Source organism: Macrotis lagotis, chromosome X (genome assembly GCF_037893015.1).
Source record: "Macrotis lagotis isolate mMagLag1 chromosome X, bilby.v1.9.chrom.fasta, whole genome shotgun sequence".
Classification (NCBI taxonomy): domain Eukaryota; kingdom Metazoa; phylum Chordata; class Mammalia; order Peramelemorphia; family Peramelidae; genus Macrotis; species Macrotis lagotis.
In genome coordinates this window covers 302,139,327-302,165,326 of record NC_133666.1, presented here as the reverse complement: position 1 = coordinate 302,165,326, position 26,000 = coordinate 302,139,327, and the positions used below count along the sequence as shown (strand labels likewise).

Below are 26,000 nucleotides of genomic sequence, written 5' to 3'. Positions count from 1 at the left end.
GTGAAGAAACCCTTTTTTACCAAAGCTAGTCTCAGAGGCTTGTTTAGAGAACTAAGAATGAAAGTGATCACAAAGACAGTATGTGTCAGAAGACTGGACTTGAACCCAGGTAACTGATGCTAAAACTGACTCTTTGGACATTAAACCATGATGCCTCTAATATTTCATATTAGATATATTAATAAAATTCTAATTAGGAACATTTCTAAGTAGATCTGCCCTGTCTCTAATCAGTTTCTGGTCTTTAATGTCAGTGTGATTTGGTAGGAAGCAGAACAAAATGGGTGTTAGGAGACCTTGGTTCTGGAGTCCAGGCCTCAGCCCCATTTACCTATATGACTTAGGCAAATATCTTTACTTCTTGACTTCATTTTTCTCAATTGCAAAAATAAGGACTGGAGAAAATGGTCTCCAAAATTCCTCCTCATCCTACAATTCTATGGCTTTATGCTATATACTTCCAAACTTAAAGCATATGTACTTTTTGAAAGTACACACACACACACACACACACACACACACACACACACACACACATATATATACATACAATATACTCATGTGTGTGTATATATATATGCAATACATTCATGTATATATACATATATATAATTTAAAATGAATTATACATATGCATCGAATATATAATTATTATATATCTAATAATTTCTTTTGGGACACCCCACTGGGAACTTTATTCCTCCAATGTCTTATGCTCTCTTGCCTGTGCTTTGATATGTAGATAACTACCACACTTCCCTCTGTCCTGCAGCTGCAAGGAGGAGTCCCATTGGCTACCTAGCATGGAAGCCCAAACTTCAACCCCTGTCGAGTATGGGCAAACAGCAGAGTGCCACTCTGAGGGAGAGCAGAGAAAGCTCTGTTGGGGTGGCTCTAGGGGTGCAGACTGCCCTCTCCATATTCTCGCTGCAGATTCTGCAGTGGGTGCTCCCTCACTCCACACTCATTCTGGTGTAGCAGAGTTCTCTCCCTGCCCCTTCAAGCTGTTCCGAGCTGCGCTGCAACCATCTTGGTGAAACACACCTTTCCTGCAGAACTTCTAAGTTGTCTTGGACTGGGAAACTGTATCACTTAGTCTTTCTGTGGGTTCTGCCCCTCTAAATTTTGGCTAGAGTCATAATTTGTTGGCTTTTAGAGTTTTGGGGGGAAGGAGTTCCTGAGAAATGCTGCCTTCATGCCACCATCTTGTCTTTGCCCTATATCTAATAATTTCTGATAGATTATTGAGTCATATATGAATATGTTATATATTTAATTGATATTATAATATATATATAGTATAAATGAATTGGTACCAATTCATTTGTACAATACATATATAATAAAGTACCAGAAAACTTTGTGAGTCTTACCTTTTTTGAGGAATGAGAAATTCTTATACTGCTCTTATTTTTCTTTTTTTGTCTACAGTGCAAGTCCCAGGGCCAGTTGAAAACCTTCAAGCTATATCTACCTCACCTACCTCAATTTTTATTTCCTGGGAACCCCCTGCCTATGCAAATGGTCCAGTCCAAGGTTACAGATTGTTCTGCACTGAGACTTCTACTGGAAAAGAACAGGTAGGCAAGAAAATGAAATCAAAGCTTTGCATGTGGAAACATGCATGGATTGGGGGGAAAAATGGCAAGAAAATCATCCAGAAGCTGCATACAGTAGAGTGCTTAACCCAAGTGAATGATTTAAGTGGATAGCTGATTAGTTTTGAAATAATTGTTATTGGAAGTTGAAGAAATTTAATTGGATTCTAGATTGCAGAAGTTACTTGGAACACATGGAGCAGGGGAAGTAAATGGGCATTAGAATGAAGTTGATATAAGAGATACCAATTTCCTTATATGTGTTAACAGATAATTGTTACTGTTAGCTTTACATATAAAGTGGGGAATTATAAAACCTTGGCATAGAGTTAGGTCATCTAAAGGTCATTTGGAAAAATGAAAATATATTTGACTATTATGTACATTGAGTGATGTATTCATCTAACTACAGGTGATATGAACCTATCCTGAGTGACAGTGTTTAGGGGATAGTATAATTAATGTCTTCATGTTTATCTTAGTAGCTGTGGGGTTTGGAAAATAATAATAAAAATTAACATTTAAATAGCATGTTAAGATTTCCAAAATGTTTTGCACAGAGTATAGAAATATTAACACATGTACTGTATGTGTCATCAGTGTTAGCCCCTTCAAAGCCATTTCCATTTCTAATTATTTTCTGTGTGAAGAAGTTTATAAAAATTAAGAGGCATTTTCCAGTAGGTTACAGGGACAGAGTATAAAAACAGGTTTCAGATGAAGAAATACAATTGATTCACAATCAACTCAAAATCACTAACAATTATAAAAATTAAAACAATGTTGGTGCATTGCCACAAACCCATAAAGCTCATGACAACAATAAAATATGGGGAAAAAATAGTGTATGTAAGACTATGATAGAAGAAAAAAACAAGCAAACCCCAATTCAAATATGAGAGAGCAGTGACTTGTTCCATCCATCTCAGAAAACTATTAAGAATTATTCAAGGGGGCAGCTAGGTGGCACAGTGGATAGAATACTGGCCCTGGAGTCAAGAGGGTCTGGGTTGAAATATGATCTCAGACACACTAGCTGTGTGACCTTGGGCAAGTCACTTAATCCCATTGCCTTAAATAAATTTGAAAAAGAAAGAATTATTCAAGAAAAGTTAAACCCCTATTTGTCTAACCTTTTCTTCTTATTTTCCTTTGTTGAATCATTGTCCTTGTCATTAACTATATGTGTTCCCTGAGACTATCCTCAGCTCTTTTTTTTTATTTTTCAATCTCTACCTTGGGTATCTTATCAAGTCTTGTGGATTTAATTATGAGATCTACATAGATGGTATGCAAATCTCTGTTTCTAACCCTAATCTTTCTCCTAATTTTTCAGTCCCATGGTATCAATTGGATGTCCTGTCAACATCTTAAATTTAACAACGAAAAAAACTGAATTCTTTACCTTTCCCTCAAAATTTACCCTCTCTCCCCAATTACCCTTCAGTCCTTCCAGTCATCCAGGCTGTGAACTGATTGTTTCCTCAAATACACTTTGCATATATAAAATCTGTTGCCAAATTTTGTAATTTCATACTGTCACTTCCCTTATCTATGTCCCTTCTCTCTGCTCAAACTGCCATCATACTAGTCAAGGTCCTCATCACTTCTCTGCTAGATTATAGAAAGGATCTTCCAATTGGTCTCCCTGCCTCAAGTCTTGGTCCACCAAAATCTTGGTGATTTTTCGAAAGTAAAGATCTGTCCATTTTGTTTCACTATTCATTAAACTTGATTAAATCCTTTTTGCCTCCTGGATTGAAAAAAAAATCCTCTTTTAAACTCTTGAAAACTTCTGGCATTTAAAGCCCTTCATCGCCTGGTCACTTAATACCTTTCCTAAAGTTTTACTCTTTAGTCTCCTCTACACACTGATTAATTCAGCTCGTTGCTCATTTGAGGAGGCTTAAACATGACATCCATCTCTGACTTATCATTCACCGGCCCACGTGCTTGAAATGTTCCTGAAACGTTTTCTCATTTGTACATTCCAGCTTCCTTGAATTTCTTCTCAGATCTCACCTTTAGGAGGTCTTCTCCCATTCCCCTATTTGCTAGTGCATTCCCTTCTCTGGTTACCTCACATCTACTCTGAATAAATCTTGTGTAAACCTAGTTATATGCATATCCTCTCCCTCATAAGAATCAAGTTCTTTGAGGACATAAATGTTTTGCTTCCCCTCCCCCTTTTTTTGTACAATGTCTGACATAGAGGAAGAGCTTAATAGAAACTCTTTCCTGACTACTCTGTCCTCTATCCATATGGTTTTGTTGTTGATCAACTAAAGAAGGACCTTGAAACTTGATGTGTATGACACCCACACAACTGATAATCTGGGACACTTAAATCACATATCTAGCCCATTGAGGTTTTTTTAAAAGAATTGAACTATTATAAAATCATATTTTCCCAGTTTATTAAAGCTCACAATATCAGGTATAAAACTTCCTTTTAATATAACCCATTGGTAATCAAAACTTCCTATAAGATGATACATGACTTGTTTCCTTTAGTAGAACCTAGATGACTCAGTGTCATCATGACAAACATGAACAGTTTTGAGAAGAAGTCATCTGCCATTGATGTGCTACTTCCATCTCCATCCAAATTACTCTAAAATAGAGTGGTGCTGCTTATTTACTGAGGGAGATCAGAGACATAGAGATAGGTGCTACTTTTAGAATTAGGAAGCTTGAATCTTAACTCAGATATTACTCGCTATCTAAATCTAGGCCTTTGACTTAATTTCTTTTTTTTTCTTTTTTCTTTTTTTTTAGGTTTTTGCAAGGCAAATGGAGTTAAGTGGCTTGCCCAAGGCCACACAGATAGGTAATTATTAAGTGTCTGAGACTGGATTTGAACCCAGGTACTCCTGACTCCAAGGCTGGTGCTTTATCCACTACGCCACCTAACCATCCCGACTTAATTTCTATGCCTCAAATTATTCACCTGTAAAATGAAGAGTGGCATCTAAAAAGGCTTTCTAGCTATAAATTTGTAACCCTAAATGGTGACCTTGAATTCTTCAACTATGATATGAAAACAATACTGAGCTCCAATATAAAAATTCTGAATATTTCAAATAAAAAAGTTATACGGGGTGGCTAGGTGGTGCCCTGGAGTCAGGAGTATCTGAGTTCAAATGTGACCTCAGACACTTAATAATTACCTAGCTGTGTGGCCTTGGGCAAGCCACTTTACCCCATTGCCTTGCCAAAAAAAAAAAAAACCTAAAAAAAGGTTATATAATGTCAATCAATATTACGTGTTCACTTTCTGGCTATATTTAGCTGGTAAATAAATTCTTAACCTTTTTTTATCTTAAAGTTTAATTTCATCCTTAAATTAGTAAAAGATCTCTTCCCATTGCTTTCTGGTCTTGAGTCAATTTACAGAGGGAAAAAAAACAAGCACTAAATATATTGTGTAGTGTAAAGTAAATTGGAACTTAATGATTGTAAAAATAGTATATTGTTACATTAGTAGGAGACTACAAAAGATGGTGTTTCAGACAAGAAGTCTATGTTACAAGTTACCTTTTATAGCTACTCAAATAAGGATTTAAGCTGTGTAGTTTGGTGAGTAAAAGTCTAATATCTAATCCACTTATTCCACAGAATGACTGCTATATCTGCTTTAATGTTCTTCCTACTTATATTTTTTTTTTTGCTTTTTTTATCTTCCCAGAATATAGAAGTTGATGGACTGTCTTACAAGCTAGAAGGGTTGAAAAAATTTACTGAGTATACCCTTCGATTTCTGGCTTATAATAGATACGGGCCAGGGGTATCCACTGATGATCTCACAGTTGTGACACTTTCTGATGGTAAGTTAGAACTAGGAAAATCATATATTTTTAAAATGTTAATGAAAAAGAAGTTAACTTGTATAATTATAGTAGAACTATTTATAACAAATCTTGTTTAAAATCTTTACCATCTAATGGAAAGAATGCTAAAATTCATGGAGGATACAAATACCACCTCCGATATTCATTATTTGTGTGATCCTGGGCAGTCTCTAACCTCTCTAAATCTCAGTTCCCTCATCTATAAAATGAGATATTTGGATAAGATGGTCTTTCTCTACCTCTAACTCCATGATATTATGGTTCTTTCCAAAGTGGACATAAAGATTAAAAGAAGATTGGGCTCTCTTCATCCATTCTAAAATAAAATGTTGTATTTTTAAAACATTAACTTAACACTGTATAATTATATTGCTTAAGCTTGTCCCTAATGAAAAGATGAAAAAAATGTGGCACTAGAAAAGACATTACAATGGACTACTCTATGGTTCCACCCAATATTCTGATGATTCAACAAGCAAAAATTCCCTTTCTTGGCCACAACTTTCCTATTTGTATTATCTCCCTTAAACTGTAAGTTACTTAAAGACATGATCTATTTTACTTTTTTTTGTACTATCTGACCTTAACATCATAAATGGTGCATATAATAGTAGTTGCTTAATAAATATATTTTCATTCATTCATTCATTTACTGTCAGACTCAGTGAATGAGTTCTTTCATTTTGCTGAAATATTTTTTTCCTTTTTTATATTATTTGTTACTTTGTTATGAAGAATACTTCACTGGATAGAAAACAGGGAAGGAGAGAATATATTTGGAAATGAAGGCATTATAAAGATGTATGAACAATTTAAAAGTTTAAAATCATAAGCCAAGACCATTATGTTAGGAAGTCTATAAATTTTAGTGTTTGCTGAGATCTCTAGTACATTTTCCTTTATTTACAAAAGACCTCAAAATATGAAATGAACAGTGTCAGATATTAATTTGATTCAGCAGGCTTGGTTTCTTCCTTTTTATTTATTAATTTGATTTTTTAGAAAGGGCAAAAAGAAGATGGCAAAAAGAGAAATCACCTTGCCAATCCCTGACTGAGTTTATCTCAAATTAGAAATTATAAGAATCCATGAAAAATATTGACAGATTTAGAAGTGTTTGATTTGGGGAACAAAACTGAATAGATTTTGGCATATCTAGTGTGTTTATTGATTATATAGGGCCAGAGAGACTCAACAGAGGGAGATTTTCTTAAATGCTACAAAAGAGGAAAAGAGAGTGAATTGGTATTTCTTATAAATAGAAGTTAGGTATGTAAGAATTAGAGACAAGAAAACATTTAGAAATTTAAGGTAAAATGAAAGTAGGACAACATAGTCTAAGATGGGAGGAGAAGAAGAGAAAAAAGTTGATCCAGAAATGCTGTTGTAAAGGATTCTAAAAACCTCATTACTTCTTACAGTTGCTGAACTCTATGTGATGCTATGACTTATTTATCTTTTTAGTTAAAAAAATGAAGAAGATACATTGACTTCTTGTTGCCTTACTAATCCATATTTCTTAAAGATGGGCATATAGATATGGGTAGACAGGCTTCATAGTCTGTCAATAGAGCAAGAGAAGGGACATGTATCATTAAACAAAGTGAAAAGATGCCATGTGAAGTAAATCATGTTATTGAAATGGATGATAGACTCATGTTCCATGAGCCCCCTTTCATGATACTATTTGCATTGCAGATTCTTGTTCATTTGCAGCTCTAACTTTAAAAAATTATTATTTCATATTTGACACCTCTTCAATATTATTTTTAAAGTAATCCTTATGCCCATCCATCTAATTCTCTTATCATTTGCTGTACAGAGTGGATCTTGGCAGAATAAATTACTTCACACTTATAATTATAAAAACAAAAGAAAACAAGTGAAATGAATATTTTACATAATTTATGTAGATTTAATTCACACTCTGAACCATAATGCTGTGGCCCTGTTCTCCACTTTGGTTTTAAATGTCATAAGTGAGAAAGATAGATTATTTCTCATTAGCCAAAAAAATTATCCTTTGGAAGTGTTTCAACTCTTTAGGAATAGGTAGAATGTCACTGAATAGAAAAGCTTTTAGGAAGAGATACTACACCACACCAACAAACATGGAGACAAGCAGCTTTTATTACTGAAAAGTTTCTGACCTAAGTATCCCCACAAATGTTAGGCAACACTTAGTCTCCAGACATGAGTTTTGACTGAATCAGCTTACAATCAATCAATCGATTCAGTCACAACTGAACAAAAAAATAGGTTGTGGTCAGCTAGGCAGAAAAGTTGATAGAGTACCAGACCTGGAGTCAGGAAGATTTATCTTCCTGAGTTGAAATCTGCCCTCAAACACATATTAACAGTGTGACTCTGGACAAGTCATGCAACCCTATTTGCCTCAGTTTTATCATTTGTAAAATGAGCTGAAGAAGGAAATGGAAAACTACTTTAGTATTTTTTCAAAAAGAAAAATCCCAAATGGGATCAGACATAGAGTTGAAAAGAGTCATAGTTGAAAAATACCTGAATTGGTGCGGCTAGGTGGTGCAGTGAATAGAGCCCTGGCCTTGGAGTCAGGAGTACCTGGATTCAAATCTGACCTCAGACACTTAATTACCTAGCCGTGTGGCCTTGGGCAAGCCACTTAACCCCATTGCCTTGAAGAAAAAAATCTAAAAAAAAAAAATACCTGAACAATAACAACATTTTAGAACAGCCATAGGTCCTTTTCTTTGTCTATCAGACTGTAGGTATGTACACCATGTAATCCTTTATGTACACCATATAATGCTTTAGCATCTTGTTTCTTCTTCAAAAGTGTAACTCTGGAAAGAGAAAATTTGAGTGAACTTTGACAGCTTTTGAGAAGAATCTACTAAAAACCAATTGAATTCTCCCACAGCAAAGTCTTTCATTCTATTCTGGATAGTATTTTCTTAAAAGTTTCCATCTGGTTAAGCTTTTGTTGCTGTTTTAGTTCATTTGTGATCTTTATAGGTAAAAATGTCTTTTTACATCTAACTCCTCAATATCACTGATCTCTTGAGCCAACAGAGACCTAATTTCTTCAGTTTCCACCAGTGCCTTCTAATCTAATATGCAAGCCTAAGAAGTCAAGTATTTGTAGTAGACCAGGTTCAAGACTGAATTCAAAGATATTCTGAGAAAGGTATCTACCAATTAATAGTTATTAAAGATAGCACTGTAGTTCCAACTAAGAGAGAACAAATAAATAATCAAATGCTAGTGGCATGTCCAATGATGCTCATATTTTCTTTAACAAGGACACTAAGTATAGGACCTAAAATACTCCCCAACATGTCACCTGAGAGTACATAAACAACAAGTCTATGTTAAAGATGCCTTTAGACTTGTCATATATACATTCAATCTGAGAATTAGATTCTCCCTTCAAAAAAAAAAAGCATTCCATCAGAAAACATTTCAAACTTTTCTGTTCTGCCATATTGAGGGCAGTTCCCAGAACAGACATCTTTAATGAACTATTTGGTAAATGATGAATAAATTGACATGTTGAAGAGTAAAGCACTGAACCAGGTCCTTTTCCTCTCCCTTTCTTCAGTTAAAATTGACATTTAAGGAGAGTTGTTAAAGATAAGACCAGTTAGGTTTTGAGATCCCTTTTTCACTACCAAACACTGAAATAGAAACATATGCATAATATAGTTAATTCTACCACCTCTTTATTTTAACTTCTTTAGATCAGTATAGACAGATGGTATGGTGATTTTAGAGTTTGAAATATAGTACAACTGAATATAATTTTATTGTATATTCAGAAGCATCATACTACTGGATTCTATAGATAAAAATTAGATTAAGAGCTTGCCCTTTAGAAGTCTGGATGATCATCATGCAGAGAAAACACATTGACTTGTTATAGTTTTTAATGCCTTTATCATGCCATTATATTTGCATCTTATTCCTTGAAGCAAAATATTCCCAGGTCTCTTGAGATTTGATAGTATATAAAAAAAGAGAAATCACACTTGGCCCTGTAGATTCTCAACCTTCTTCAGATAAGAAGCTAATAGAATTTTATAAGCATGAGTATAAACTCTAACAACAAGCTAAATGGCACTTGAGGCCTATTTAGGGAATATTATGACATCAAAAATCTGATTACCTACTAGGACCGGACTGATTTTAATAAAATTTTGACTTTCATATTTATTTTAATGTCAACAAGTGGTTATAAAGGAATTAGTAAAGGCTTAATAATTATATATAATAAGAAATTAATATAAGTGAAAGTCGGGTCAAATATAGACTAGCTGATAGGTTAGTTTATATTCAGGAAGATGAGTAGAGAAGGCTAGAAAAGCAGTAGACCAGATGACCTAAGTTCAGATGCCATGTGAGCTATGTGATTTTGGGCAAATGACTTAACCTCTTTCAATCTTAGTCTCCTCATCTGTAAAATGGGGATAGCACCTAATTCACAAATTGCTTTGTTATAAATATATATTTATAATATATGTATATATGATGTGTGTACATACATATACATCCATAGATACAACATATTTGTATGCATATGTGTTTAAATATGTATATGTGTGCATTTTTAAAATTCCATATAAATTGTGTTTATTTTACTGTTGTTGTTGATAATGAAAATCAAAGTAGCAATGATTGCTTTATTTTGGAAATGATTTTGTATCATATATCCTCTTCTTCTCACCTTCTGACTAAATGCAAAGACAAGGCCTAGTGTCTTAGTGTTCTCTTGAACTGAAGAACATGAGTTCAAGTTCTACCACTCTGTGACTCCATGACTCTGTTAAGACCCTTACCCCTTCAGTGTTCCATACAACTCTCAAGATGTTATTAACCTGCTTTGATAGAGGGTGTTTCCTCATTGGCAATTCTTCTGTGCCTATGATCATGATCCTATCCTACTTTCCAAATTGGAAAGAAATAGTTCAGCCTAAATTGGAATATTCTCACATTTCAAGCATTAAAATTTTAATGCAATATTTATAGGCTTTTAATATAGCATTTATAGTATATTAAAGGCTTCAGAATCATATTTCCATTTGTTCTAAGTTCTGTGTCTCTTGAAAAGTAAAAGTTATTTCTAACCCCAAATCATTTTATATTAAACAAGCAAATATAGATGTCTACTAGGTAATAGGTACTATATAGTCACCAGAATATAGAGACAAAAATTAAAATAATTATTGTCCTGAAGAAGTTTGCATTCTAGGGTTCTATCTATAAACATTCTATGTGCAAAAGTCATTTGTGAACTCAATAATGTTTTTTATAAACTATTAGTTTTTTAAATATCTATTCCTATATAATTGATTTTGTACAGAGACATTAAATATATTTTAATTAGCTTTTTATGAAACTTTAAGTTTATTAAAATAGATAATGATAAGACTTTAGCTTCATTTAAGCTATATATAATATTTAAGCTATATGGGTAACAGACCCTGTCCACAAAATAACATCATAATTTAGTCAGTTCCGCAAATAATAGGGTACTCTCCAAAAAAAAAAAAAAAAAAGAATTTTGGTAGGTTTTTTAGAAATATCCAAATTTTTAAGATTTGTTTTAAGAACTTTCTAGGTAGTTACATCTCTAGAGAGGATCTGATAAACTTTGGTGATGATCATTCTGTTTCCCTGTTCCTGAGTGTTTAGCTGTATTTGTAAGTATTGGTCACACAACTCCCATTCCTACACTAAATTGCAACACTGTCAAAGATTCATGTTGTTATTGTTGTATGATGGTTTTAGTGCTGCTTGATTCTTCATGACCCCATATGGGGCTTTCTTGGCAAAGATATTGGAGGGGTTTATCATTTCTATCACTAGGTTAACTAAGAGTTGAGAAGGATGTGTCAAAAAGGATAAGTGACTTACCCAGGGTCACACAGCTAAGTCGCATAAAGGAAGTGTTATTGTTAGTTATGATAGCCACAAAAAAACACCACTTTAGGGAATGTGCTTAAGGGAGAAGGAATGAAGAAAAGAATAATAAAGGGTCTCTCTCTTTTCCCTATTTAGCAAGAATGTTCCCTGTGGTGAAAGGGAGAATTGTAATAGAAACAATGGAGCATGTTCAAATATATTTGAAGTTTAGAATGTCAAAGTAGTTTTTCTTTTAAAAAAATTTATATTTAACAATGGATAAGAGGAGAACTAAAAAGTACATGAATTTTGATTTAATTTGAATCTTAATAATTTATAATAATGTTTGTACTCTTTTAACAAAATTATTTTTCCTTTTTGTCTTAGTATCATTTGAGTTACAGCAAAGTGTCAAGGCTGACAGTTGGTAGTGACAGACTAAATGTATTTTTCAAAGAGCTGCTGTGTTTCTACAAGCCAGTGTGTGTCTCTGGCATCCTGCCTTATGTACACACAACTAAAAATATGACATGAGTGGCATTTCTAAGTAGTTTCCTACTCCATTTTTGAGAACAAATATATTACACTGAATGGATTAAGCACTAGGGATAGGGGGAACATGTGTTTTGCAAAATGTAGAATACTCTATAATTTAGTTTTTATTCACTTTTTCAAATATAAAGACCTTTTGTAATATCAAAAAATACTGCAGACCTCTACAGGATTGTGATTGACTACATACTGCATATTTTATGATAATACTTAGTGTAAATGTAAATTTGCATATTTCTACAAAAAAAGGAAACTACTACTCTAATTCATGCATTTGTTCATTGACTTTATTCATATTTTTCCCTTGTGATGTGATGAAAATAGCATTGAACTTGTAGTCCAAAACCTGAGGTCTGAATTGAGTCCCAGAGCAAGTTCTTACTAGCTGAATGACCCTGAATAAGTCACTGCTTCAAAGTCTTTCCTACTCTGTAAAAGACATAGTCATATGTAAAAATTTAGTTTACCAATATTTAAAAAATATTAAGTGAATTATCATTATTCATGCAAATAATACACATTTATTGAATGATTAGTAAATGAAGAGTACTTCTTTAGGTGCTAGTGAGATCTGCCATTAAGGGAGATTTTGTTTTTTCAGTTTAGACATATAAATGAAAAACAGGAGGTGTGAAACGTATCAAAAGAAACTAATAAAATATCTAGAAAGTAACTCAGAAAATTCTGTGAAGTGTTCATTTGCTATTCAGCTATAACTGAGAAGTTATGAGGTTAATATATTTACTGACTAGCAATATGATTCTAAAGCAATCACTTTTAATGATTCAGACACTGACACATTAGCTATTTAAAGACATTAGGGTTCTATTACATGCATTTCCTCTGGTCCCCTAAAGTAGCTACATTACTTGGAAAAGAAGATGGGGAGGCGAAGCAAGCTTATAAAAGGAGGTGAGTCAAGATGAAAGGAAGGCTTCCAAGTTCTTAAAAGAAGAAAAAAAGATAAATTTCCCTCTGAATAATTGAGAAATTGACTATAAGTATGCTACTAAAAAACAGCATATCTCTCTGGAACACTTTTCTTAATTACAAACCACTAAAAATATGGGCTGTGTTTCTTAGAATTTCTCCTTTCCCCATATTAGGAAAGAAAAGAAATTGTACTAACAGGGTTTAGTAACATGGGTGACTATTAGAATGAAATATTCTATCATAAAAGCATGCAGATCTTGAGATGCTCAACATCTTAAATGAAGTAAAGAAATCTCCAAAATGTTTTCATTCCTTTCCATTGGAAGGTTATCAGCTGAAAGCTGTAATTAAATGGCAGTATTTGGTGTCACATTAGGTACATTCTCGGTATAACTGTTTCAGGGACTCCCTAGAGGGATTACTGGTCCTCTAAAAGGGAGAAGAAATGAACAGATGCAGTTACTTCTTATTTCTTCAGGGAACCTTTGAAGTGCCACCTGAATTAAGTACATAATTATAATTAGATTACAAATGCATCCCTGTCTTTTCCAAAGGATTTTGTCTTTTTTGACTTTGCCAGTAATCATTCTCTACTTGTTTTTTGTTTGTTTCTTTGTTTTTTTTTTTCTTTCAGTGCCCAATGCTGCACCTCAGAACATCTCCTTGGAAGTGGTTAATTCAAGGGTGAGTCTACCATATCCCTATTCACATTTTCATTATCGGTCCATTTACAAGTCTCTTCACCAGTCACAGAAATTATATTTTCTTGTTATAAAAGCCTTTATGCTCACCTTGTATAAAGTTGGTTTTCAGTAGAAAAATGAATTTGTAGCCAACATCCCTTTTTTTCTATAGGGTTGAATGAATTGAACAAAAAATATATAGCTACTCTTTCTTTTCTAATAAAGTTAGTTTGTTTAGCATGAACTATAAAGTATCGAAGTTAAAATGAATTCTATCTATTCTTGTTGTTTATAGGAATTTTGTAAAATGGAGCCCTGGAAACAACTATAGTTATATAAATACATAAACACCCAGTACAAGTGGAGGGGTGGAGTAGGTGATTTTTTTTTAGTGCACAATATATTAATTCCAAATGCCCCAATGTCCTATATTTTAATACATCAAATATTTAAGTAAAGTCTATTTTCTTTACTTATTTTTATTTAGTAAATGGCATTTTTTCCAATTATTTGTAAAGATAGTTTTCAACATTCATTTTAATAAGACTTTTGAATGCCAAAATTTTCTCTTCTTCTCATCTGCCTCCCCCAAATGGCAAATAGTCTGATATTATTTATTCATGTCATAGTTCCATGTTAGTTATGTAGTAAAAGAAGAAACAGAACAAAAGGGAAAAGGCACAAACAAAACATAAAAGACCAACAAAGCATGCTTAGATCTGCATCCAGATTTAATAGTACTTTCTCTGGACATGGATGGTATTTTCCATAGTAAATATTTTGGAATTGTTTTACATTGTTGTGTTGCTGAGAAAAGCTATGTCAATCATAGTTGATCAACGCACAATATTGCTATTATTGTTAACAGTGTTGTTCTGGTTTTGTTGACTTTACTCAGCATCAGTTCATGAAAGTCTTTCCAGGTTTTTGTGAAATCTGCCTGCTCCTCACTTCTTATAGCACAATAAATTCCCTTATACCACATGTGTATATCACAATTTGCTCAACCATTCCCAATTGACTAACATCCCTCAATTTCCAATTCTACCACAAAAACAGTTGCTATAAATATCCTGATTCATGTAGGTCTTTTTTCCTTTTTTTTTTATAATCTCTTTAGGATTCACACCTAGTAGTAGTATTACTAGATCAGAAGGTTGGCACAGTTTGATTGACCTTTGGGCATAGATTCAAATTGCTCTCCAGAATGGTTCTATCAGTTCACAATTCCACTAACAATTAAATAGTAGGTGAGACCTGTCTTATATAGACAAAAAGATGCATTTACTCTATTGTTGCTCTGAGTAAAGTCCTATAGAGGTAAGAAAAAAATGAAACTATCTAAAAAACTGTGAATTGAATAACTAAGACCATTATGACAATAATGCTTTAGAATGTTAGTTTAGAGTCCTGTTAAATACTCTCCTTTTATTTTAGAAGAATTTTAGTCAAAAAGGGAAAGTGTTCTATAGTATAAAAACAAAATGAAATAGCTGGGATAAGAATTCTGATCTTCTGACTCTGATACTACTACTGAGCAACATAGAACATTTTCACAGGGCTTAAATACATTTTACAACCAGAAAGAATTAGCCAGTGATTGGAGTAGGGGTAAAGGAGGCAAGGAACAACAAAGGAAATCAGGAAAATATTTTTAAAACTTCGGTGATTGATCTGAGTTTTCAAAAACATTGGGTTTTCAGAAGGACTGATGTGACATAGTCGGGGCAGGGGAGGGAACAATAGCCTGTACAACCTTATGGAAAAAATGGAATTCATTCTGGAGATTCTACAAGGAACTATGCAAAAAAGGGGTGTCCTAGTCATGGAATACTGCTCTACATTAGCACTAGGATGTTAGATGGAATACCTATTTAGGCATGTGATAGTTGAATAAACCATCTCTAGATCAGGTGACTCTTAATCTACCACTTTGGAAAAAACCTCAAAAACACAAGCAGAACCAAGCCTCTGAGTAGTCAGTTTCTTTGCTTAAGTGGAAAGAATCTATCAGACTAAGTCCCCCAAATCCCCAAATATCTTTTTATTGCCTTAGTTCATATTTTCTGTCTACGGATATCAGTTACAAATCATAAATCTTCCACAGCTTAAGCCTCATCCCTCATAGTTTCATCTCTCTCCCAATTTTGTATAACCCAAAAGAACCACTCATTCAAATATTGATTAAATGAGCTTTTTATTACAATGGAAATGAAATGAACAATGTTTTTGTTGACTTTACTCAGCATCAGTTGACTCATTGTTCCTAGTAAGGTTTGAAATCTTCATTCTTTCCAGTCTTCCTTTTCTGGGCTTTCCAAAAGGCAATATTTGTAAGAAATTGGCAATCAGATGTCTTGGTCTCAAAAGTAATGAGTGCCAGGTGGCTTCTGTCTCTGTTTACAGTGTTCATCTGCAAATTATCTGACTGGCCCTAGTAGAATTTCTTCTCAAACCCCTTCCTGCCCTCCTTAGTATGCACTAACTGGTTCTCTAGAGGATCCATTTGCTGCCTCAACTTCATTTACTCCAGTATACTCTCAAGAATCTTTTACTGGGCCCCATATGTCCAGGTAGGTGAAAGGGTCAGGAAGGTTGTGAGTGGATTGTGATTGTGGTTCTGATGATGATAGTGATGGGATATTAATAAACCCAAAGAATAACCATCTTCAAGTACATTTTGCAGGCTCCAGTTAGTAACAGTTCTAATCTCGTAACTTTCTGTTGTTTCTCTGTAAAGACAAAGACTTTCTTTTCAAGTATCTATTTCTTGGTGGACCATCAGAATGACTTTAAATACCCCCAGAGCTACTCAACCACACTACTTAACATTTTTGTCTTTTAAAGACAAAAAATGGCAGCTTTGGGGCTACTGCATCCAGCTCATATGAAAATTATACTTCTGATTGCAAAGTACAAACATTTCAATATAATCAACAATATTATTTTTTCAAAGAAAAATATATGCTTGAAGCCCAACATTCCAATTTGAAAATGACTTTTAACAAGACAGCCTTCCAGGATCTTCATGGTACTTTGTTTTGTTTTTAACAAATTACAATTGATTGATTTGTTCCATATTATACCTTCAGTGAACAGCTGATTATTTCATGTGTAGTTAATAATAAAATGGAGAAGAAAAAAAATAATAACTTAAAGAAGGAGGGATCTTAGTTTGACTAAAAAGGTATCCCAACTAAAGTAAATCTTCATAGAGAAGGCCATTAACTTATAAAAGTAATTGTTCTAGGGATTGATAATACTTTGTTCTCATATTAATATTTAGTTTATAAGAAATTAACAGGGGAACTCCTTTCTAATACTAGTCTAAAAAGTAAGAAACCAAAACATTTGCTATATGCTAACTAGGCTTTTATTTCATTTGCAATAGAATATAAACTCCTAGAATGGCAATTTTAAAAATATATTAAATTAATTATAAATGCAAAACTCATGTTAATGTTGCAACTGAAATATTTTCCTTTGTTCAATTTGAATTTTTTGGGGAGAAAAATTCTTACCTGAAAGTCACAAGACCTAAATTTTTGTTCTAGTTTTGACACTAGCTAGCTATATGACTTTGTATACAACATTTGCCCTATCTGTGCCTCAGTTTCCTCAACTATAAAATGGGAAAAATAGATTAAACAATTTTAGCATGTTATATTCCTGTTTTAAAATTCTATGATTCTAACTTATCTTTAAAAATATCATATTTGGGTGGCTAGGTGGCACAGTGGATAAAGCACCGGCCCTGGACTCAGGAGTACCTGGGTTCAAATCTGGCCTCAGACACTTAATAATTACCTAGCTGTGTGGCCTTGGGCAAGCCACTTAACCCCATTGCCTTGCAAAAACCTAAAAAAAAAAAATCATATTTTGCATTCAGGAAAAAAACTGATAGTTTTGAATGGAGACTGGTTTTAGGATCAATGTATTATTAGTACATGTTAAATATGAAATTAAACTAGAATAAAACCCTGTGATCTCACATATTTTATATATTCACAATAAGATATGCATCTCTTTCACTATAGCACAAAATGTTTATAATATGTGTTTTTCTGAATTTTCCTAACCTTGTTAAAAAGGAGATTATCTAGAATAATGTTATCTTGGGTTTTAAATTTCAAGTGTTTGTTTTCTTAAAATCTGGTATCAAATGTAAGGAATGTTCAGTAATGCATCAGCACTGGGTACTTTAAGAATAGAATTCTTTGAGATAGTTTAATGAAGATAAGGGAAGTGACTGATAAGGGTGGAGGGGGGAATTTTTTGTATTACATACCTTTGTTAAAGTTGAATATGGCAGATACTTAGAAAATCAATAGAAATACAAACCACTAAAAGGCATTCTCAGATTGCTATGTGATTAAAGTATAGGACCATAAGTTCCTTAAAAACAAAACAAAATAAAAAAACAACATAGTAAATCTTCTCTACAAAATCCCTTTCCAGTGATAACCTAATTAATTTTAACCAATTTCTTACTGAGTTATTATTAGTAAAACATTCTTTTTGCATCTTTTCATTGTCCTTTAATTCAATTAATATTTTGATTCTTCAGATATAATGATGTTCCATAATGCCATAATGTCACTAGGAGAATATCTGACTTAAAATTCCCATCTCTGTCTCTGTACATGTGTCTATACGTGTGTCTGTGTGTGTGTGTGTGTGTGTGTGTGTGTGTGTGTGTGTATGTGTATTATGAGAAAGATTTCAATTTGAGATCATCAGAAGTATTGGTCAATTTTCTAAACATGCTCTTTTTTCTATTCCATTTTGGGTTTATCTCTTATCCTACTTCAGTCAGTGTTCAGGATATATGTACTAATAAAAAAAATAGCTAATGGTCAGCCCACACAATGGCTGCCTTTCAAATTGCATGATATCATCTTAGAAATATGTATTATTCATTTACTTTATTTTCCTGCTTGGACTATTGCCACTCTGCTCTTTTTTTGAATGGTTATGATTCTCATTATAAAGACCTCTTTGCAGTAGTAAACAAAAATTCATTTGTAAAGAGAAAGAAACTAGAAAACTCATTTTATATAAGAAATCACTTTTATATAGGGAATCACTTTTCCATTTGAACTCTGTGCAGAACAGTTTAATGACCCTGGCTAATATCTTTAGCAAGTATACCTCTTATTTTATGCTTCTCACAAAATAATCTAAAAACTTAATAATATTATTATTTTTATGTTTATGAAATTATCAATAATTTATTATATATTATAATTATTAAATAATTAACTATTAATTACAACATAGTAACTAATAACTTATTAGATAACTTGAAAAGTGGCTAAAGCTGCTAAAAAATTATAGATACTCATTTGTGAAATTGTATTGACATTCTTTTAATGTAATGAAAAAGCAATAAACACAGTAGAATTTTGTATCCCTTATTCCTTTAGATCATGTATAACGATGTGATCACCTATAGGACATTTGCAACAAAAGTCTGCCTCCTTTTCATATTTTCATCACAGACAAGAATGGAAATTGAACCAGTGATTCTAAGGGTACAGAGATCTTCCACATGAATAGTCTTAGAGAGCTTCCAAGGACACTGAGAGGTTAAGACATTGCTGAGGATTGCACAGTCAAGATATATCAGGTTTGGGACTTGAACCTGGGTTTTCTGGGTCCTAATCTAAATATTCGCTACAGAACACTGCTTCTCATCCTTCTTCATGAATAACCTTAGCATATAATTAGACCATAGGTTTGTGTACAAGTTGCACCAACAGTACCTAGACTAATGACTCTAAAAAAGTGACTTTTCAAGTTAACTTTTAAATTAATTAATTCAACTTTTAAGGGTTTTTTAAATATTTAATGATAACTTTTTTTAGTTTTAACATATTATGTGTTTGAGGTAGACTTTTCATTTTGGTGATTAACATCACTACATTTGATCTAAATTCTTTAGATAATTTATTATCTAAATATTCTTATAGACACTGAGAAAATATATATAAAAAGTAAGAACAAAAATCTGTACCCAGTTAGTTCTAGAAGAAAAGCAGAGTTGAAATGTTAAGTTGAACTCAATGATAGAAAGTCAAACAGAAACAAAGTTTATGAAGCATAAGAAATTGATTCATGAACAGAGTTTATAAAATGACTCTCTTTATCACTACCAAATGGGAAACTAGAAACTGGCTATGACATTTATTATGGGATTCAAGCTGCTCAGGGACAGTATTGAATCCACAGTTTTATTATGAACTTCATATCCTTTTAAAAAAAAGTCTTAGAAATCCAGAGACTTCTAGTGCTTCCCTTTTTTATTTTCCAAGAAAGGACCTTTGTGTATAATTGTTGCTGAATTAGGAAGTTATTTCAGTATGTTATGGTTTTTCTACTCTTACTTTAGCCACTGTCAATTAATTCACTAAAACAACAGATGAGATGAAACTGTGGCATAATTTAAGACTGCTGAGAATACAAAGTCTCTACCATCACTTTTAGGTTTAGTATTTCCTTGAAAGTAAATGAGTATTTTGTGTAATCAGTTTTCAAAGAATAGAATTTTACATAATGACACTAAATTTAACAGAATCTAGATCTAATGTATATATGACTTGTTGAATGAGAAATCTACTCAAATATCTATCAGATTCATCCATGATACACTTACCATTTCAAGAAAAATACCAATTGATATTATAAATATGGAATACAGAAGAAGACAAAGTTAAACTATATCAAAATTTCCCCCCTTTTTCCTGTGAATCCCTAGCCTTATTTGATTTGGTTGTTAGGGTTTGGGAAAATTCTTTACTTGGCTATTAAGATCCTAGTAAGAACCTCATTTGTAGCAATTAGGCTTTATAAAACTCAAATACAGAGAGAGCACTGATAAGGTATCTCCAAGGGCAAGGTCACACAGTTAAGAAAATAGGAAAAGTATTTGATCTTAGATTCTCTGTCTCCAAATCTTGATCTTTTTTACTGTATTACTTCATATTACCTACTTCAGAGGCGTTCATTTATATTATTTCATATTACCTACTTCAGAGGAGTTCATTGAGAATCAAATGATGTGTTATATTAAAACTGTTATATAAATGTAAACTAATATATTCTCACTCTACATCATTTTCTTCTTTCCTCTCAATATTTTTCCTTGAAAGAGCATAATAATAATATTAATAAATGATAATAGCCATCTGCTTAGCACTTTATCATTCCTCATTTGATGTTTACAAAACTTTATATACACAGAATAGAACATTTTTCTTTAATCTTACATTTTTCAAAAATAATTTCATGTTTTAGATGGAGAGCAAACTGTGAGAAATTCTTCCAGTCAGCTATAAATGTCTTCTCTATGGAGGTTGGTCATTAGAACAGAAAACTTAATCAGATAGAGTTATTGATTTCAACTTTCTGAAGACTTGTCATGCTAAAGGGGAAGAACAAGACGTGATGGGTGGAAGTTGCAAGGAGGCAAATTTAGGACTTGATATAAGGAAAACCTTCCTCATACAGCAATAGGAACTTCAGAGATACAGTGATTTGTTCTCATTTCAGTCTCTATCCTTGTATTATCATTATGTAGAGGAGATTCTTGTTCAGATACATTTTGGACAAAATAGTCTCTGAGTACTCTTTACACATGAAATCGTATGATATTAATATTAAACTTGAAAATTCTTTAATTTTAAACAATAACAAAAATAAAATCACCAGTAGCTAAACCTCACAAATCAATATTTGCAAAATTATAATAGTTAACAATATATGACCATTTAAGAATTACAAATCTTTAGATGGTTACCTATTTGGTTTTATTTGATCCTCACACCAAACTTATAGGGTAACTACTATTAACTATTCCTATTGTATATATAGGGAAATTGTAGCTGAGAGAAGTTATGTGATTTGCCTGTAGTTTCAAAGCAAGTCAGTGTCTGAGACAGGTTCAAGTTCAGATCTTTTAAGTACATGGTTCTATCCACTACAAACCTATTGTTGATGTTGAGTTGTTTCAGTCTTATACAACTTCCTGTGACCCCATTTGGGGATTTCTTAACAAATATGCTGGAAAGGTTTGCCATTTCGTTCTCGGACTCATTTTATGGATGAGGAACTGAGGAAGACAAAGTTAAGTAACTTACCCAGGGTCACACAGCTAGTAAGAGTCTGAGGCTGGATTTGAATTTCAGGACTAGTATTTTATCTGCTGTGCAATCTACCTGTCCACCATATACCTAACTACTCTAGTAATTAAATCACTTAATGAATTATTTGCATTTCCTTCAGCTGATTTAATCTTACTCTTAATCTTCTGTTTTTTAAAATCATTCCTATACAAAAAATTCGAGACACACACACACACACACACACACACACACACACACTATATGGAGAGAGAGAGAGGGAGAGATGCACTTCGTTGAAATTAATTCTGAAAATGGACTGTCTCAAATTTGGTATGGTGACATTCGGAAAATGGCATTGCCCAGTGTTAGTTATATTCATTTACACTAATTTTTTTCTATCCATTAAAACCTATTAAATGAACATATTTAAAGATAAATTATTTCTTAACTAAAATCAGGAGTTATCCTCTGCCATTTCTTTCACAGACCCCATTACTTTTAACTTCTTCCCAAATGCTCCCTAAGAACCTCTCAAAAGCCCAAGTGCTAAATTGCTACTATCTTTATTTTTAAAAATTCATGTTCAAGTGGTACATGAACATTTTGTGCCAGCATAATATGTTATTCACAATAAAAACTCATTTTAATAATGTGGTAAAAACTGATTTAGTCTCAGTTGCACAAAATTTATGAAAATCCATCCTTATTTTCAAAAATTTAACATCAGAATGTGCTACATGTATGAAAAAATCTATTCTTATTGCTACTGGGGTAAATAACTACAAATTCTCACAGAACTTTTTCTCAGTATAACACTAAAAGTTGATTTTTTTCTTTTTCTTAAAAACTAAAGTGCCTTAGATCATATTATATTTAAAATACATATATTTGAAAGATCAGTTTGTGTTTTGTCTGAGAGGCAGTAGCTATTAAGGAGATGGCCTCATATTTTATTTTTTAAATGGACAAGACTGGAAAAGCAAAAGAAGGGATTTATATGTGCAGGAGTGACTCAGACTGATTTAAAATAAAACTCATTTCTTTTTAAAATCAGAGAATGACTTTGCGGGTTTTTTTTTTTATTTATCATTTATTTACAAAGAGAGCTAGATGCTGCAAAGAATGCCTATATTCACAGTTCTAACAGCAGCATAGATCTCTCCAGAGAAGTGTACATTACAATATTTCCAAGTTATGTTTTGCTCTCTAAACACGATAAATGAAAACAAAATGAAAGATTTGTGCTGTAAGGGTTTGCAAAGATGAATAATTCCCTTGGATCGAAGATGAGATCAAATACAATGACACTTATAGAGAACACAGTCACTTAAGAAAAATCCTATCACACATACATGAAGACAGAAGACTCATGCAAGAGAGCTAATAAAAAGGATAAAGGTTTATGCTTTCTGTTTGTGATTTCTTATTTTTGAAGATATCTTAATATCTAGCTTATTGGAAGACAATTCCTAATTTGGATTTTAGTACAGTCCTTCCTTTCCTTAGATCATGAGTTCTTAACATAGGGCCAGTGAACTTGGATGTACATATACAATCACCTACATATAATATGTCTTTGTATATGTGTGTATATATATTTATCAGTGGAGATAGATAAATAGCTAATTTAAAAACTGCACTTCAATTTAAGTTGTTTACTTTGAAATTCTATATATTTATTTTAGGTGTTTAATTAATATTAATTTTAGGTAGCCATTAACTTTACCAGACTGCCCCTGATTTTTTGACCTCCAAAAAGTTATTGGCTTCTCAGTTAGATAGATTATGCTAAATTTATTACCATAGTCTGCATATCAATGAGTGTAATGTGGATGGAAATCATAACATTGATCATGGAAAAATGTTTCGCTAATTTCTCTACCAAGGCAGTAATTTTTGAGAGAATTCATATCTTCATTCCTTGTCTTAATTGACTAATCTAGCACAAAGGAGGTCTTTGGAATATTGTGAAGTTGAGTGAATCAATGGAATATGATCCAAAAAGTATGATCCATACTTCTCTGACCTATGGTTCATAGCCTGAGAAATATAGGGAAAGTGGCATAATATGAATTTACCAATCAGAGTGGCATCTAGTTTCCCAGAAATCTAGTCATAGAGATTTATTTTTGGCATTAAATGAATTTCTCATCATCGTATACCATGTGCCTCTTTGAGAATTTGATTCCAAGACAAGGCCTCTACCCACTTACCCAATGACATGCTACCTTTTTTTCTACAATTTATATAGTATGTTAAAATCCATCTTGGATTAATTTAGGAAAATAATGAATTAACATTAACAAATATATTCATTAGTATCATGTTCATGTTTTTAACACAAATTATTTAAACTAAGGTCTTTTCTGGTTCATCATAGTCATTTTGTATCCTACCATATTTCCCTCAAAATAATACCAAGTCTTATATTAATTTTTGCTCCAAAAGATACTTTAGGGTTTATTTTCAGTGTGATTTTTTTTTTATCTTCATTTATTCATGGTCAAAAAATCTGCATTTGCTCCAATAAAGTCTTAACATCTTCTTCTGGAACATCCTCATAACACCCCAAACCTCAAATTCCCACCTGAATTTCTTACAGCCCCATTTCCTGTCAACCCATTGACCCCACTCTCTCCTGTTCAGAAATAGAACTCTTCTTAAATGAGCACTTCTTGTCCATAGAGCCTGCCCACAGGGCATGGATAACACAGCTCTCAGTGGCCAACACAGGTAAAGAATTCCACCCAGGTCACTAAGCTTCCTTGCTGATTTCTCTACATTCTATTTTAAATGTAGTCATTGGTTTCCATGCATATATGGTCCTTGAATGGCTAGTTCAATACACTGTCAAGAGTTTGAAGATAGGGGGTCTTTCCTGCAGGAATCATTACTTGAGCTATTCTTCTCTCTTCAAGGATGTCCTTCACGTCTTTAGAGAGGTGAGCGCCGGCCCAATCCCAGACTAGCAGACCTCTTTGGCCACCTCATAAAACAAGTGGCTGCATTAATGGACCCACTTCCTTCTAATTGCTTGTGTGAACCAGGCTTTTTCTATTTCACAAGCATAAATGGGGACAGCTAGGTGGTGCAGAGGATAGAGTACTGAACCTGGAGTTAGGAGGACCTGGATTCAAATCCAACCCCAGACACTTAATAATTACCTAGGCCTGTGACCTTGGGCAAGTCACTTAACCAGATTGCCTTGGGAAAAACAAACAAAAAAAGAACATAAATGTCTTAGAGGTGGGGCTTTTCTTTCCTTGAGGATGTTAATAAGTTTCAAGTTCATCTATTTATATAGGCCTTTACCTCTCATTCAAAGGCACCTGCTTAGGTATTTACAAATCATTAATCATAATTTATTTTAAATATTGTCAATAATATTATTTATTCATATTTAATTATATGTTAATGCTATTTTGTAATTCAATACTTTCATGGTGTGTTGCAACTAAATGAGTTCATCTGACTGACAATATTAACTGTGACTTATTTTTGGAGTAGGGCTTCTATTACAAGCATCCTGAAAAACTAGGTCTTATTTTGGGGGAAATATTTGGAGGAAAATCTATCCGTTAAATATCCTTATTGCATAGAGATAGAAATATTTTATCAGAGGAGAGTTTCTTCTAATTTCTCTAACATCTACTTCTCTTTGGACTAGACTCCCTAAAATAAACTACTATTTTTTCAAGGGGACTGAAAGATGTATAAGTAAAAAATACCTGTGCCATTTTTTTTTCTGGGAAGAGCCCATATTCAATCAATATTAATACATAATTATAACTTGCCAATGTGTGAAGCTTTGATTACATTTAGCCACCAATTAATATTCATGATAAAATTATAGAAATCAAAATTAATATATTTACTAAGAGCTGTTTTCCTTTTAACGTTAATTTTTGCTTGTCTTTAAGTTTGACTAATATTATATCAGGCACCTGAAATTTCTGATTCATATTAAATTTTTCTAAGAAAATACAGTAGGGATCCATTTTATGACATTTATGATTTTATAGAGTCTTAATAAGGGATGAATATTTTATTGGGGTTATATTGTATATGTATGTCAATACACTAATATTGTGAAACCTAGCTTTGTTTCTCTGAATATATGTTGTTTTTTTTGTTTATTTGTTTTAGGTTTTTGCAAGGCAAAGGGGGTTAAGTGGCTAGCCCAAGGCCACACAGCTAGGTAATTATTAAGTATCTGAGACCAGATTTGAACCCAGGTACTCCTGACTCCAGGGCAAGGTGCTTTATCCACTGCACCACCTAGCTGCCCCTCTGAATATATGTTTTGATTAACTTAACTTATAGGACTTTTCGGGAGAAAAATTCAAAACTAATACCAAAGCTTGAAACAATGAACCAGAA

At 32.9% G+C, this 26,000-nt stretch overlaps 1 protein-coding gene across 1 annotated transcript in view; it reads left to right on the top strand.

Annotated features, from left to right (window-relative positions):
• Positions 1 to 26,000, top strand: part of DCC (DCC netrin 1 receptor) — a 1,459,593-nt gene that overhangs the window by 1,047,931 nt on the left and 385,662 nt on the right. Inside the window, exons 10-12 of the mRNA XM_074202006.1 lie at positions 1,432 to 1,580; positions 5,287 to 5,425; positions 13,449 to 13,498. Of these exons, the coding sequence (XP_074058107.1) occupies positions 1,432 to 1,580; positions 5,287 to 5,425; positions 13,449 to 13,498 (338 nt within the window). The remainder of the gene's footprint in view (positions 1 to 1,431; positions 1,581 to 5,286; positions 5,426 to 13,448; positions 13,499 to 26,000) is intronic.